The sequence below is a fragment of the Acanthopagrus latus genome, chromosome 4 (assembly GCF_904848185.1).
Source record: "Acanthopagrus latus isolate v.2019 chromosome 4, fAcaLat1.1, whole genome shotgun sequence".
Taxonomy (NCBI): domain Eukaryota; kingdom Metazoa; phylum Chordata; class Actinopteri; order Spariformes; family Sparidae; genus Acanthopagrus; species Acanthopagrus latus.
In genome coordinates, this window is record NC_051042.1 from 5,429,780 (window position 1) to 5,445,341 (window position 15,562).

Consider the following 15,562-nt stretch of genomic DNA (forward strand, 5'->3'; position numbering starts at 1 on the left):
ACGCCAACACCCAGACTGGTGGTGACTTCCTCTCCATGTCAGAACATGCTGATGTAATGACCTGAATCACCGGCTCAGCGCAGGAGGTGAACAGAACACCACATGTTCTGACAGCATGGAACAACAGAGGAATAAAAACACGTCTCACACTGAAGCTGCTGAGTCCAAACAGAAAAGGTTCTGAAGTGTGTTCACCAACATCTACAAGTTACAGAATGATTTAAGTTTGATCATAAGCTGACAGTCAACATCAGAGCTGCGATGTCAAGTGTAACCACTGGAGGTCGCCAAAATGAGATTTCATTTACTCTTCAAAAAACCTCACATTAATTCTTAGACAGATTTAAAACCACTGAAGAGAATGATGATGTCAGAGGTGTGGGGAAACCTGGTTCATTAACACCTGCAACACTAAACTATGCTGTAGTGTGACCTGCAGGTGATGATGATAAAACTCTGGAGCTCCTTCTTACATACAACATATGTGTCGAGTCACGATGACTTCAACGTCCAAATTCAGTCTGGAGTCATTTACTTTATGTCAAGACAAGTTGCAAGACTTTAAAACGGCGACTCGAGTCCACATCTCACCATTAGATATATAATATAATGTAATGTAATGAACAATGATTTGTCTTGAAGTTCTGGTGAAGTTAAACTCACTCAGCGTAAACGGCTCCTTGAGGCTGTGAAATAAATGTAGGTGAGTAAAAATAGTTGAGTTCTGAGATGATGCAGAGGTATGAACACCTGAAAACATTTACTCAGGAACTTATTCTTCACCCTCGTGTGTGTTTTAATCTGAGCATCTCCAGAGGTTGACTGTTTCAGGGTTGTCGCCTGATCAAAACACAGACTCTGTGGTAGAAACGTGAACTGGAGTGAAGGCGAGTCGCTTTTCTAATGAACTGTAACTTGACTTGACAGAAGATGAAGCACTTGACAAATGACCTGGACATTAAACACCTGTGACTTGACTTGAGACACAATGACTCAAATAACTGTTTATCTTTATTTAATTTATTGTGTGACGGTGACGGGCCAGGAGGAGGAAATAACTTTTATAAAGTTATATTTTGATGTTTGATTACATTTGTTTAACTGAATATCATTCATTGTAAGACAGTATAACACAGATTACTTACATTTGCCACATATATAATTATTAGACAGTTAATACCTTCTCCTTTCTCTTTGTCAAGACCGGATACTGCAGGTAAGACGACACTGAACACTGAACATGGGACTTGACCATTAAAAAAAAGACTTGGGACTGCAAATGACTTGAGTCAAACTGTGTGTATGTTCAATGCTAAAATACGAATAATCTACATTTCTAATAAAAAAAAATAATTAAAAAAAATTGTAATGATGTGACAGAAGCATGAGGTTCTGGTGCTGTTTTAGTTCAGTAACTTCCATCACACTGACTATTTAACATCCAGTAAAAGCTCAGTTTGATCTTGCTTTCTAGATGAGACATGAACAAATTAAAGGAATGAATGAGGACGCAGATGCATTCATACAGGAAACAACGTTTCAACTTCACGTTCACGCTGATCCTGAACCTGATGTTACACCTCATGTGACCACAGGGGGTCAGTGCTGTCCAACAGAAGCCGCTCAGGTTTGGGCGTGAACGGGCCCTGCAGCTGGTGATGAAGATGCATGAGAGGCTTTTGTCCACACAGTTTATTTTTAGCCTGACTTGAAGGTCGCGTCCTCAAACTTTGCTCTTAGATTTGATATTTTCTCTGTGTTTTTCTCTCTTATTCATTCATTTTTCACCGGCTGACCTCAGGCTACAGAGCTGCACCTCCTGGAGACATCACAGGGAATTAAAGTGCATCACAGCAGGAACGCAAAGGTCTTAGAGCGCTGTGTGCTTCTTTTATTGACTGTTAATGAGGAAAAGTAACAAGTTTGCTTCAGGCCAATGCCCTCCTCCTCCTCCTCCTCCTCCTCCTGCTCCTGTTTCTGTACCATCAGCACAACCTCTCACATTAAGCATGCAGTGAGTCATTGTTGTGGATGCAAACAGTCTTGAATATTGAAGGAACTTTGTTTTTGGTTCTTAGATGAGTGTGAGACGGTTCAAAGACTCACAGCACAAATATCCAACACTTACCTCTTCATTAGTTTAAAAGACACTTCAAATACTTAGATTTCATTTACATATGATCACTGGAGGATATTTCTTTAACGTGTTTTTGTTCTTAGTTCATCCTTTTCAGAGGTAAATATCTGTCTGACTTCATTTATTCATTTAGCACTTTGCAGATTCAGATTTTACACACAAAATCTGATTCACTGCTCACTGCTGCGTTGGAAACTCAGGTAATTTTGCAGTTTGTGTATTTCTGGAGCTTCACAACAAAGAAGTGTTGCAGCGTTCTCCTCAACAGCTGATGTAGATGAGGAACTCACCATGAATGGCTCCTAACAGCTCGTCCAGCGTACTCAAGTCTTCAGAAGCCCTGATTAGAAAAGACGTACTTTACACCCTCTACATGCGGTCAAGCTCATACACCAACTTCAGATGTGGTGCATGGCAACAATTTTAGCTTAGCAGCTGCAGTATACAGTGAAGAATTCAGTCATCTGGTTACTCGAATCAAATAAAATCAAATAAACTAAAAAAATGGTTATAAATATACAAATATCTTGTAGATTTTGGATTAAAAATAACTTGTTTTCAAATTAACAAGATACATTTTGATGTATTTGTGCTGGTTTGTACATTTTTAATTGGTTAAATTCTCAAGATCGATTAATCGATTAATGATTAAACATTTACATCCCTTTACACATCATTTAGTCTAGTAGTTTATTTTGTGCATCATATTTCATGGGATCATCACATTTGTATGTCAAATCTTGATCTCTACAACAGCTATCAAATAAATGCAATAGAATAAAAGCACACATAGAAACACTCAAGTGAAGCAGAGGTATTTTCAAGGAGTTTCATGGAGTACTTGAGTAACTTCACTCCATCGCTGCACCGATAAGAAGTAAGAAGTCTTTAAGATGTAACAACCAGTCCTTTTCCCTCTTGAATAACTCGGTTAAAAAATATTTTGCTCATCTATGTTACACAGTAATAATGCTAATAACGATGCTAATGATGTGCAGAGTTTGTGCAGTGGTGTGTCGTCGCTGTGTGAGGTCACACGGGGACAGATGGGTGGTAGGCTTCTCTAACCCGGGCTGCTGTGCTGCAGCTGCTCACAGTGCTGCAGCCTCCCTGGAGTTTTGGTTGATGAGGTGTAGTTTGTGTCTCCAAATGAGCAGCGTGTGTGGCAGACACCCCCTGATACATTATTAATAGTTGTCAGACTCCAGGCACTGGCTCCTCTTCTTCTCTGTTGAATGTCAGGCTCGGTGTAGACCCCCGTCACAGTACTGCCTCCTCTCCTATGCATGCACTCCCGTCTTTATCATTTCTCTTTCTGCTGCTCCGTCTCCTCGTCGTTCAGCAGCAGCAGCAGCAGCATCATCTCTGGCCCTGCTGGTGTTTGCACCATCGAGACTTTTCTCTTCCTCTCCACCACATAAACCAAAGTGTGCCAGCTGCTCATGAATGAGCTAAAAAAAAAAAAAAACAGCAGTTACCAGGTTCGGAAACTGAAACAGGAGCTCATCTTGCTTTAGTGCAACAGCCTTTCCCCGTCTCTGGTGATCGTTTAGAAGAGAGGCTGGGGCTGAGCTCGATCTGACAACTGTTTTCTCAGGAGCACAAAAGAAGTAAGACAAGGAGTGAAGTTTGGAGATGATTTGTCAGAGAACGTGGAGAAATTGAATCCTGAGGGTTTGGTAAAGCTTTACAACAAACTGCTGAAAGGAGACGGCGCTAGAATATATTACATTGATCAGAAACCTGTCTGTTAAATATGATGCTACAACCAGCTTCCAGTTATAGCTTAGCTTAGCACAAAGACTGGAAACAGAGGGAAACAGTTAGCCAAGCTCTGTGCAAATGTAAGAAACATCTGCCCGCCGACAGAGTACAGAGCATTAAACTGTGGCTCCCTCTAGTGTAGTATGTGTATGTATGTGAAGATGAAATGTTGAATGTTTCCATTGAATGTTCTCTCTATTCCATGAAGATGTGAGAAACAGCGAGATCCTCTCAGTGGCATTGGCAGGTTGTGGCACCGCAGTGGCAGTCTGTGGCAAGTCCGTGGCATTTCCCGGCAACCTATATATATAAAGTCTGTTAATCGCAGATATCAGTGTGAAGTGTTGTTGGATCGATAGATTTGTTTCAGCTCCTGTTGGTCACACCACAGCAGGTGTCAGACAGACTGATTCAAGGACAAAGGTCATTGTAAGGCTAATCGTTAGCTGTTTTCTTCAGCTTAAAGGTGCTACTTGTAAGAACAGTTGATTTTTGAGTCTCATTCCCACCTTGTCAAGAAGTGTCCGGCAGCCATCCTAAAGTTATTGACGAGTTGGGAGTGAGACTCAAAAATCTATTGTTCTAAAAAAAAAACAGGACTTTTAAACCTTTGGATAAAAAATGTGTTTTATTTGAGAACAAATGTACTTTTCTGTATTTCAGATACACAAATAAAAGCTCTTCAGGTGTTTTACTACAAATTACATCACATGTTTTCAATGCAAAATACAAAAAAAACGACCTGCATCATTAAATATGTATCTTAAATACATGTTATTGAAATACTGAAATACTTGCAGCAACTGATTTTATTTTTTCTTGTCTGTACAACCAGGTGGTTTCAACCAGCAACCAGCACAGATTCCAGTGAGTTACTGCCCGGAGCCAAGAAATAAACCAGTGAGACATAACATGTTAATTAGTCGGCTTAGAGGTGCTGGGAGGACTTTTTCCTTTCCGCCTCAGACAAGCTGTTTCCTCCTGCTTCCAGTGTTTGTGCCAGAACGAAGCAGCTGCTGCAGCCTCAACTGTATATCTAACACAGAGTTACATTTATGTTCTCATCTTCAGCCCACTGTCAGAAAACGGAGGAAGAGTATGAACTGTTGCTTTAAGATTAAAGGACGAGTTCCCCCAAAATGATCTGTCAGTTATGATCTCCGTGCTGATATAAAGTCAGGTGAAGTCTTATAGGCCACGAAACATTTCTGGGGCTTCACAGTAAAAATGAGTTGCAGCATTCTGCAAAACAAGGAGTATATAATGATTGAATTTAAATTTTTGAGTTAACTTCTCATTCAACCCCTACATTAAAAGGCTGGGCTCTGCAGATTCCCCACATCATGGATATAAAATCCAGTAATATATAATTTATATCAGTTTTTAAAGCCCTAAACTTGGAAAATGTGCAAATGTATGCAGTTTTATACATTTTGCTCTTTGACTAGGCTGTTTTTCCACCTCTGCTCTTGTTTTTGATGTGCACAAAGTTTGTGTAAATAAGAGAAATAAAGAACCTCAATGAGAATTTGCCTGTTACTCTCAGGCAAGGGAATTCTGGGTCACAAAATGACATTTTTATAAAAAACATTGTTATAAAATTTGAACTTGGACCATGTAAGACTACATGATGTGTTTTCTAGCTGATAAAGGAGTTACATGTTATCTGCAGGATCATTTTTCCATGAAAGTAGGCGAGTAAAATAAATAAATTATTCAGTGTGTTCAAACTTGTAGAGATTTACGCCAGAAGCGCTTACAGCACACGCTTTCAAAACAAATCCATGCTCGAGTCGGATCAAGTTCACTACAGGAGGAGGCGGTGCTCGTCCCTCCTCTGTCCACAGGGGGCGCCAGAACTCAACACAACATCAGAGCTCCTTGTAGGACCTTTAACTTACTGGCAGACAGCAAAAAGGCATATCACCACAAATGCTTGAAGTGTTGCTTTAAGGTGCAAAGATCAGATCTCAAAACCTCTAAAACCCTCTGGGATGAAAGCTGTAAGATTGGACTCATAAAAAGTGCAGCAGGTGTCTCGTTTCTGTTCTCATTTCATTGGATGCTTCCACATCCAGCTCCTCTCCTCCCTCCTCCTCCTCCTCTGGGACCTCCACACAACACACAAACAGATCCAATAACGCCGGGTTCAACGGGGTGTTAATTTTATCAAGTGGGTAAATTTATGGACACGATCAAGCCTGTGGCCTCCGAGAACCAAGGATCCACTGTAATGTCATCACAGCCATCTCAAAGGCATCTGAATGGCAGCAGAGGAGGCCGAGACAGAGGCCGAGAAGAGACCGAGCTTATCGGGTTTATGTCGGCTAATTACAGGACTGGGAGACAGACGCAGCGTCAGGAGGGACGGTAATATCATTAACTAGGAGAAATGAGATGTGAGGCTGTGAGGAGGGAGAAATTACGGCTGGATTGTATAAATGCTGGAAGGTAATGAAAAATGCAGTGCAGACGTGCGGCTGGAGATGCAGCCCGTCTCAGGTGTCTGCACTCCTCCCTGGATCAGAATAGCCTAATTAGGATAAATTATTAATCAGGATTGTTTTTCTTCTCAGCAGTTTCACAGAGACGACGTTCAGTATGAACAAACTGTTTCTCCACTGCAGCTTCAGAACAAAGGACACCAGCAGTTTAACCTGAACGTATTATTTCATGTCTAAAACCAGCAGAAGTCACTCTGGAAATGGACCAACGTCTGAGCAGAATCGGGAGAATTTTCCAGGTTACTGACACAATAAATCCTGCATACAAAGAGAAGTTCAAAGATGATGGAGAAATGGCTTCATGGGTTTGTCTTTAGACTTGAGCAGATCGACGCGACACGCAGTAACAGAGGTAGAGCCCTGAGAATGATCGACGACTGCGTGATTACAATAGTGGGCAGAAGTAGAGCGCATACCTCCCCTAAAGCCAGGCTTCATCCAATATCAAACAAAACATAATTAAATCCACTTCTCCTGATGTTCTTCATCAACATCCAGACATTATTCTCTGACAAATTATTGAAAACGTAGAAAAACGGATTGTCTTGTAATGTTAAAGAAAGTTGGAAATAACTCCAGGATCCAAAAAAAAAAAAAAACGTCCTCCATCTAAGATTCTGGGGAGACTGTTCAGTAGTTTTGGCTGCTCAGAACGATGTGCAGATATAACCAGTGTTGTTTCCTTTGAGGAAAGTTTGTTCATTTACCTCTCTTAAAATTTCTTCCCACACACTACATAATGCTCCTTTAAAGAAACAACATATGAATACTGGAGGTTTGCAGGAATACTGCAGTGTGAACAATGTGCATTGCTGAGGTCCTTTGCAAGTAAATATGCAAAAATACATTTACAATCGTTGAATAAAACTTAAAGGCTGCAGCTGCTGTTTCCTCTGTAAAACTAATGATTAAACAAATTATAATAAAAGTTATAAACTACTTATACAGCAGGGTGTAGTCTTTAACAGCCTTCAGTTTGGAGTCCTGTAGTTCTGGTCAGTAGTTTAAAAAAACCCCAACAGCCAGCGTGATGTCCTCACACTTCTCGCTCTGTCGTCCCAGAATATTCAGTGTCTGATCAGAAGAGACAAGCCGGAACTTAAAACATGTTTGCCACATTTTCCTGAAAAAAAGTCTTAAATCAATAACTGAGTTAAAACATTCATTTGGATCTTCAGTAAACAGAAAAATCAGATCAGACGTTTAAGAAAAATGCTTTTATTATTATTATTTTTTTTTACACCTTTAAAAAGCAAAGTTTTAAAGCACGAAGCATTACTCTGTATATAAACACATTTCTTCCTTTGACTAAAAAAAAACGGTAGCATTTGCACTTTGTGCTTTGATTGCAAAGTCTGTACAACCGCTCTGGGTCTCCTGTGGTGTCACAACCCCAGTAAACATTTTATTGCATAAATCACATATGACCTCAGCGGTCATCTGCTGAAGTCTTTAATAGAGAGTGGAAAAATAGAAAAAAAAAAAAGATAGAAACAGCACTACCATGAGGAGAAAAGAAGCTGTCAAACCTGTAAGACAGTGAACAATAATAGCAGCTTCCTTAATGAAGGCGTTGCACATTGTCCTGAACAGAAACACAACAGGAACACAACAGAAACACAATAGAAATCATGTGACAACAAACAGCAGTTGTGCTTTTATCTAAAAAAAAAACAAAAAACATCTCCCTCCTCCAGCAAATGATGCAAACACACACTCAAAGAAAACAACAGTAAAAAGAAATAAAACTTTGAGGAGAATTTGCAGCTATTTGCCTTTAAAACAGCAGCTGACTAAATGCTAATCTCTAGTTGCACACATCCCCTTCACGATAAGCACATTTTACACCTCCTTATTCCTGCTATCATCTATCCAACCTACATTTGAAAAACTAGCATTTCTCAGAAGGCAGTGTCTCTGTGACGCCTCCGAGGAGACTCCACGTCATTAAATGCTGAATGGAAAAATCGGTTTGCACACAAAAATATACAAATTCAAAAATTCATGACTTTGGTATAAACAAAATGGACACAGTCAGTCACACACACACACACACACACACACACACAGACACAACTTCCATTCCTAAATGTTCCCTTTAGACCACAGACCAGAGCTCCACATGTCCCGTCAGGGTTGGTTATGTGAAGGTTCATGGGGAGAAAATGCCACCAGGAAGTGAAGAAAGCAAAGAATCAGCACGCATCCAAAAAACTGCGATTATCAAACAGAAAAGTGCACTCACATGTCTCTGCAATCACAGCTCATCTTTAAACTCAAAACAACCTCAGGATAAACGTCTGAGTTGGAGGGTTAGGGCCCGATGTTTAGAAAAGTCTTAAAGGTCCAATTTGTAAGAGAAGGTGATTTTTTTTTTCAACTTGATAAATACTGACGTTTGGGGCGGGGCAACGTCCCAATGAGTCAGTATTTGCTGATTCTTACCAACAGGTAAGATATGAGTGAATAAGAAAAAAGTGACATTATTCAACTTCATCTCGATAAATGGTTGCTTTAAGAATAAATGCTGTAAATTAAGATTAAATGGGCTCTATGTGACAATATTTAGTTATCTATATGTATTAATAAACCCAAATGTGAGAGGACTGTAACGTTCAGATTGTTAAATTAAGCCGTTAAACGCTGCTGGACTGTGGATTTCGTCCTCTAGCATAAATGAGCGACTGGCTTCCAGCCCAACACAGACGATCAACAGAGTCCCTTTAAACTGGGTTGACTGGATTACACGCGCATGTTTGAGCATTTCCTGTAACTGTATTGTAACATATAGGAGCACTATACACCAGCTGCGACACAGCATTAACTGTGTGTTCACGTGCTGTTGAAAATTCACATGAACGCTCCGAGCAATAAATTTTTTTTTTTTTTTTTTTAATGGCGTCAGTGTTGTCCTCACATTCTGACATGACTGCAAGTGGAGCACACCGGAATGGGAAGAATGGCTTCCCAATTCAGGAAATGAAGACTCAGTGAAAATAATGCGATGAGGGCCTTAATGCGCCCTGCTGCACTGGCAGAGCTGCTCAGGAGCGGTCTGAGGAATCCCAGAAAGAGCCCGGGGCTTTGCTGGAACAGCTCTGATCATGGAGGCCCCGCCTCACATCACACAGGACTCAGAGACGTCAGACATCACAGGGAAACCCTCGAGGTGTCGTGTCCATGCCTTGATCACTGAGAGCCAAGTGTGATCCATGGGCCTCCATGGATCAGACTTGTCCAAGGAAGCTTGATCAGACTCATATCTGAGGAATTTGGAAGCCAGATCGGAGCCTTGAGCTGTTCGTCACCGTCCTCGGGTCATTCCTGAGTAGTTTGTGTGGTGCAGGCTGTTCCATGTCAAAGAACAAGATGTCAGTGGTTTTATTGTCGTGGTGTTATTACGGTGTTGTACAGCTGCTGTTTCTCCTCACAACCACATCATGACTTTATTATCTAAATATTCAACTTTTTCCTCTAAATCTCAGCTGACTGTGTTGCCCTAATTTCTCACATAGTTCTCGATGCAAAAAGTCGAGTTACAGACGGAGCTGTACTTTAAGGTCTATTTCTTCTCCGTTACATCACAATGAATCACCTGCTGCTTTGATCTAGTTCTTAAAAGCGCACACTTTTGAAAGCCGACCGTCTGGGAGAACGTTCTCATCTCACCAGTTTTATGAAAATGACCAAAGGAGAAATTCACCATCAACACTTTGAGAAGAACAAACCCGCCTGATTCTCCTGCGTCCCATTAAAAATCTTTAAAGTAGATCAATAAAAGCCTCATTAATGCTGAAGGGCTCCACTTTGTTTTCTCTGTGAGCGCGGTGCCGGCGTGTGCTGACTCATCCCCGACTTGCGACTGTACGGTGTGCAGGCTCTCCAGCCTATTAGCCGGGTGAATTGTGAGTGTCTTGGCGAGCCGGTTTCTCCTCGTACAGCGGTCAACAGGGCAGCGCTGAGATTAAAAACGCTGAGTTCATGCACCCACGGCAGCAGAGAGGCGCAATGAGAGCCTGCTGGGACCGACAGCCTCTTTATGTTTGTCAAGAATTTACCCCGACCTTCAGCGCTCCTGCCATTGTCTATTTGAATGTTATAAATTGACATGTTAGTGAGACGCAGCTGTGCCCACACGTCTAGCTACCTACACACACATGCACACACACGCACACGTCTACACCACCCACACTCACAGCCTGCAATTAACATGCAGAGGAGTTATAGAAGGAGAGCTGTTCAGACAAGTTTATAAGTAAAACAAGATATTAAAAAGGTCAAACGGGATGTGAAGATTAATGAAAACGTAGCTAAAACTAAGGGCACTATTCGAATCAAGGGACATAAAGTCATATAAAGATTGTAAAAAAGAATTTTTACAAGGGAAAGTCATGGGATTCATCCGAGAGCTAGTTTCAAATCACTTTCGGTGAGTCCTGCATACATTAATTACAACATGAATGCATGGAGGTCATTTTCATTTCGATTAATCAATTAGTTATTTGGTTTATAATTGGTTTTAAATGTCCTCAGGGGTCATGATATCCAGGTTACTGTCTGAGAGGAGAAAATGAACCAGAACACATTCACATTTAAGAAGCTGGAATCAGAGAATTTAGACTTTATTTTGAAAAGGACTCAAACCAATTCCAAAATGGTTGGCAATGAATCGATTAATAGATTATTTGATGCAGGATGGGGAAGCTTAGAATGACACTGCTGGGAGTATGTAGACTGATCTACCTGAAGCTTTAGAGGAGTTTTATATTTGTATTCATCTTGTTAAGTAGAGCAAGAGCCGTCTGACTCAAAAGCAAAGAATCTCTGTCTGTCCCTCTGTCTGTGCCTCAGTTATCTCGAGAGCCATTCACCCCGATCTCCTTCAGACAGGGCAGGTTTACTGCTGAGGAAGTTCTGTGCTGAATTTGGTTCAATTTGGACAACTGGCGGATTTTCATTTCCATGACAACAGGGCCAACCGCTCGAAGGTCTTTAAGTAATGACACACTTATATTGAGTAGTGGTCAAAGAAGCAGCTCTTCCTCTCTGTGGTTTCGTCTGAACCGTTGAAGTTACCCGTGTTAAACTTGAGGACGGCGACATGACTGATGTAATCCCAACTCTTTCCCAACATTTCCCAACTCTTGATCAGTGAAATCGTCGGCTCATTTCTCACTGTAGGATCTCTGACTCGGGGAAAGTTTTTTTTCTTTACAAACTGGGCTGAAATCCTGGTGATGCAGAACTAACTGTGTTCTGTAATGGCACATGAATTATTTAGTTTCTTTGCGACCGACTGTCAGACTTTAGTGGCTTTTGGTTACAGCTGAGAGTGGTAGCACAAAGTTTGTCACCCTTAAACATCTCATAAAGGAGCTTCAGCAACTGGCAGCTTATTAAGATGAATTATTAATCAGGGTGGGTTTTTTTTAAAGATGGCTGCAGGCCTGATGGGTTTATCTGAGGGGATGTGGCAGCGTGCTACCTGCAGTCTCCGGTCTCCAGTGTGAGTCACATGACAGAACTCTGACCAGGTGTGATATAAACCAGAGCTCAGCTGAACACTCATGAGGAGACTCTCTGGTTTAATCACCTGAAATCAAATATAGTGGTGTGAAGTGTTTATCCCTCAGAGCAGCTCGCCAGAAACTTAATCCCAAATTAAAGAATAAATATCTAAAGGATTTAAGCTCACTAAAGACATAACAACATAATCCTCCTCAAAATAATTTAACTGTGTTTCAGGGGAAACATCTTCAGAGAGAACTGGAAGATGACAGTTTGGAAGCATTAGGCATTTTTATAAAAGGATGACAGCCAAATTAATTCAGCTCACCTACCAGCTTAAATATGGTAAACTTATGATTTAAAACTTTCTGAGGGTTACGGATTAAAAACTTTGCAGTGGAGAAATCAAACCCAGAATGTTTAAGTGTTTTATAATGATGAGATATATTTTTGGCAACATTCTCCTTAAAATAATTTATAATATATTCTGTTTATTTGTCTCAATAAACTTTGCAAATCTGAAAATAAATGGTGAAAAACTGGAGGAAAACTTGTGGAGGATGCATCAAAGAGAGTTGGAAAGACTGTTTTAACAATTCAGTTCTCTTACATCATATATTCTTCCTTTAACCAACACACACACACACACACACACACACACACACACACACACACACACACTGTGAAACTAGGTCTGTGCATAATTACAAACACTCGCTCAAGGAAAAAAACAAGGGAGGAGAGCTACAGTCATTGTTGCAGAAAATATTAACCTGCAACAGAAACCTTAAGTGTCGCCAGCTGCAGCTGAATAAACTCACCGTTAGATTATGAACCTCAACCAAAACTGTGACACACACACGCAATGTGAGGAAGCATCCGTCTCACATGCACTCATCCATCACACATAAAGTATACTCAACCCTTCAGTCATCATCTCAGCTGTATCTATATGTGGGTTACGGTCTAGTTGTGCTTGGCACGAATCCCTTTTAAGTAGTTTTTCCAGCGTTTGACCACATCCTTAAAGACGGGAGAGTTGTCTATGGATGCCACCAGCTGTAACTGGTTAATGTGTGTGGTGTGATAGTCCCAGCGGGCCAGGTTGGGCGCCGTGCCTAACATGAAGTGACGTAGGTCATAAATGCTCCCAGACCCTGTGTCAAAGAGCGGCAGCATGGCCTTCAGCGACTCCATGCCGCGGCTGAACAGCTGCCCGGCCTCCCTGCCAAGCTTCTCTCCGGCGGTCTCAGTCAAGTCAAAGAGTCCCAGCAGGGAGTAGATGAAGCCGTTGAGGACAAAGGAGCTGGGTGTGGTGGGGTACTCCTCATACCAGTCGTATTTGTTCATGAACACAGCTTTGACCCCGTGCTGCGCTGAAGGCACCTTGTAGGGTCCGACTGCCTTGAGGGCAGCGTTGAGGTAAGCCTGGTCCTTGGTGAGGAGGTAGGCTCTCACCAGGGTGGACATGGCCTGGCCCTGAGCCATGGCTGAGTACCAGCCGGGCTCCAGAGGCCGGAAGCCTTCCCCCAGTTTACGGGTGACCATGATGGGCCAGCCACCTCGTTCGTCCTGGTTGCGGAGCAGCCAGTCGCTGGCGGCGAAGAAGGCGGCCATGTGGGCAGTGGTGGAGATGGTGACATTGTCGACAAAGCCACGCCCATGTAGGACAAGTCGCACCACCCGTCTGGGCATGATCTGAGGAGGACATCAGACGCAGAGGCAGACAAAACAATCAGTGGTGGAATAAAATTATCATCTCTACATGTGGAGTGTCGGAGTTTCCATAATAAAATATATCCCAACATAATTTAACACTCTACATTTGTATTTAATATCTATTCATAAAACTGTGTTGAGTATAATGCTGCACGAGTCATCATGTTGTTAGTTTGGTGCATAGCATTACCTGAAATGCAGCTTAAAACACAGTTAATCAAATACAGTCCAGTTCAGTGCTGACAACAATATGAATGATGTTTTTAACACTTATTTAACTATCAACAGTTTGTTACACATTAGAACAGTTGTTTTTTGTTCCAATAAAATAAGTTGTGGATGGTACCAAAAGAATGGCTCTATCTGTCCTGTTCTGTCTTTTGTTCTGTCACTAAAAGGTGAACTTAAAACACAATCATAAATAAACCAACAGATGTTTTATCAAGGCTACTTTCAGCACCAGATATCGGATGTAAACTGACCTTCGTTGCCTTCACAGCCTTGGTGTTGGAAAGCCCGACGCCCTTCCTGAGGTCGGTGAGCAGATCTCGGGTCAGGGTGCTCCAGGCGGTCCGTGAGCCGATACCGTAGGTGATGTCACGGTCTTTGAAGGCGATGAGCTGCGTGCTGGTCACGTAGTGGATGGTGAAGGGCGGGCCCTTCTCCGTGGTTTCCAGGACAACAGACACGCTGCCGTTGGAGACGAACTTGACGTCCAAGCTGAGGATGAAGTCTTTGGAGTTGCCCAGCTGGAGAGACACGCCTTCTGAGGCCTCTGTGGCAGGGTGAGGAGGGTGAGGGGGGGCGGGGTGCAGCAGATAAACAAGGTGAGTGTTAAAAATGTTAAAAATGACCTGCAGCAGAAAATAAACTATTGTGTTTTTTTCAAATGCAACTCATCAGAAAAAAAAACCCTCGCTTGACTGATTTTAAGAAGTTCTGATAACAATGGACTATTTTTAGCCGACTGACTGGAAGCCTTTTTCCAGACGCACACACCCTCCTCTGATGCCTTCTGCTATGATAGCTCATCTTTGTCCTCGTTTCCTCAGATTCACTTGATAGTCAAATATTCAAAAGATCAATAACAGTCTGATAACTTTAGAGAACCTTCCTCTGTATAACCAAGGATCCTGTATTTTTTTAATATCTGTGTGAAGTGCCGAACACACACACACACACACACACACACACACACACACACACACACACACACACACACACACACACACACACACACACACACACACACACACACACACACACACACACACACACACACACACACTTCTCATGGGATGTATAGTACAGATGTGTCACTGCACACTGAGCTTAATTAGGAAGAGGACAGCAGGGAGGGAAGAACAGAGCAGCGGGAAGATGTAAGAAGAATTAAAAGAAGAAGTGAAGAACAGAGCAGCAACTTCCCTACAGACTGAAAAAGGAGCGATACAGACCCAAAATCATATTTTAGTACTTTAAGACTGCAAGTCGATACACAACATACATCTGTAAATGTGTCTTGTGCTTGTGACATCTCAATTGTGATCAAATAAAAAATAAAGACAGGGTTTCTTCCCCGTTTATACAGCTGCAAAACACATAAATGTAAAATTCTGTAAAATGTAATTAGTTAACTTTTTCTGCTCATAGCACCGAAGATTCAGAGGCAGGAAGTTGGGCAGCACGAGCCACAACATTGTAGCATGAGTGTTTAAGTATCAGGTGGGTTCAATGTTGTTTGAGACCACTCACATTATGTGTTCAAGGAAGTCTATAATGAGTCATTTTCAAAAGCCTTTCAAATTAATATATTACAGTGTTATTACAGAATATTTTTACTCTTATCATTATTCATGCACATAGGAGGAGCACTATCGTCACCAGGCATAGGCCGATATTAGATATTAATTTCTTTGTGTCATTTTAA

At 41.7% G+C, this 15,562-nt stretch overlaps 1 protein-coding gene across 2 annotated transcripts in view; it reads right to left on the reverse strand.

Annotated features, from left to right (window-relative positions):
- Window positions 1-7,603: 7,603 nt before the first annotated feature.
- The window catches only part of glceb (glucuronic acid epimerase b), a 69,249-nt gene continuing 61,290 nt past the window's right edge, over window positions 7,604-15,562 (reverse strand). For both annotated transcript variants that reach the window (XM_037095889.1, XM_037095890.1), the window contains 2 exons: window positions 14,115-14,407; window positions 7,604-13,611 (listed from right to left, as the gene is read on the reverse strand). In XM_037095889.1, coding sequence (XP_036951784.1) covers window positions 12,880-13,611; window positions 14,115-14,407 — 1,025 coding nt within the window. In that variant the 3' untranslated portion in view covers window positions 7,604-12,879. The remainder of the gene's footprint in view (window positions 13,612-14,114; window positions 14,408-15,562) is intronic.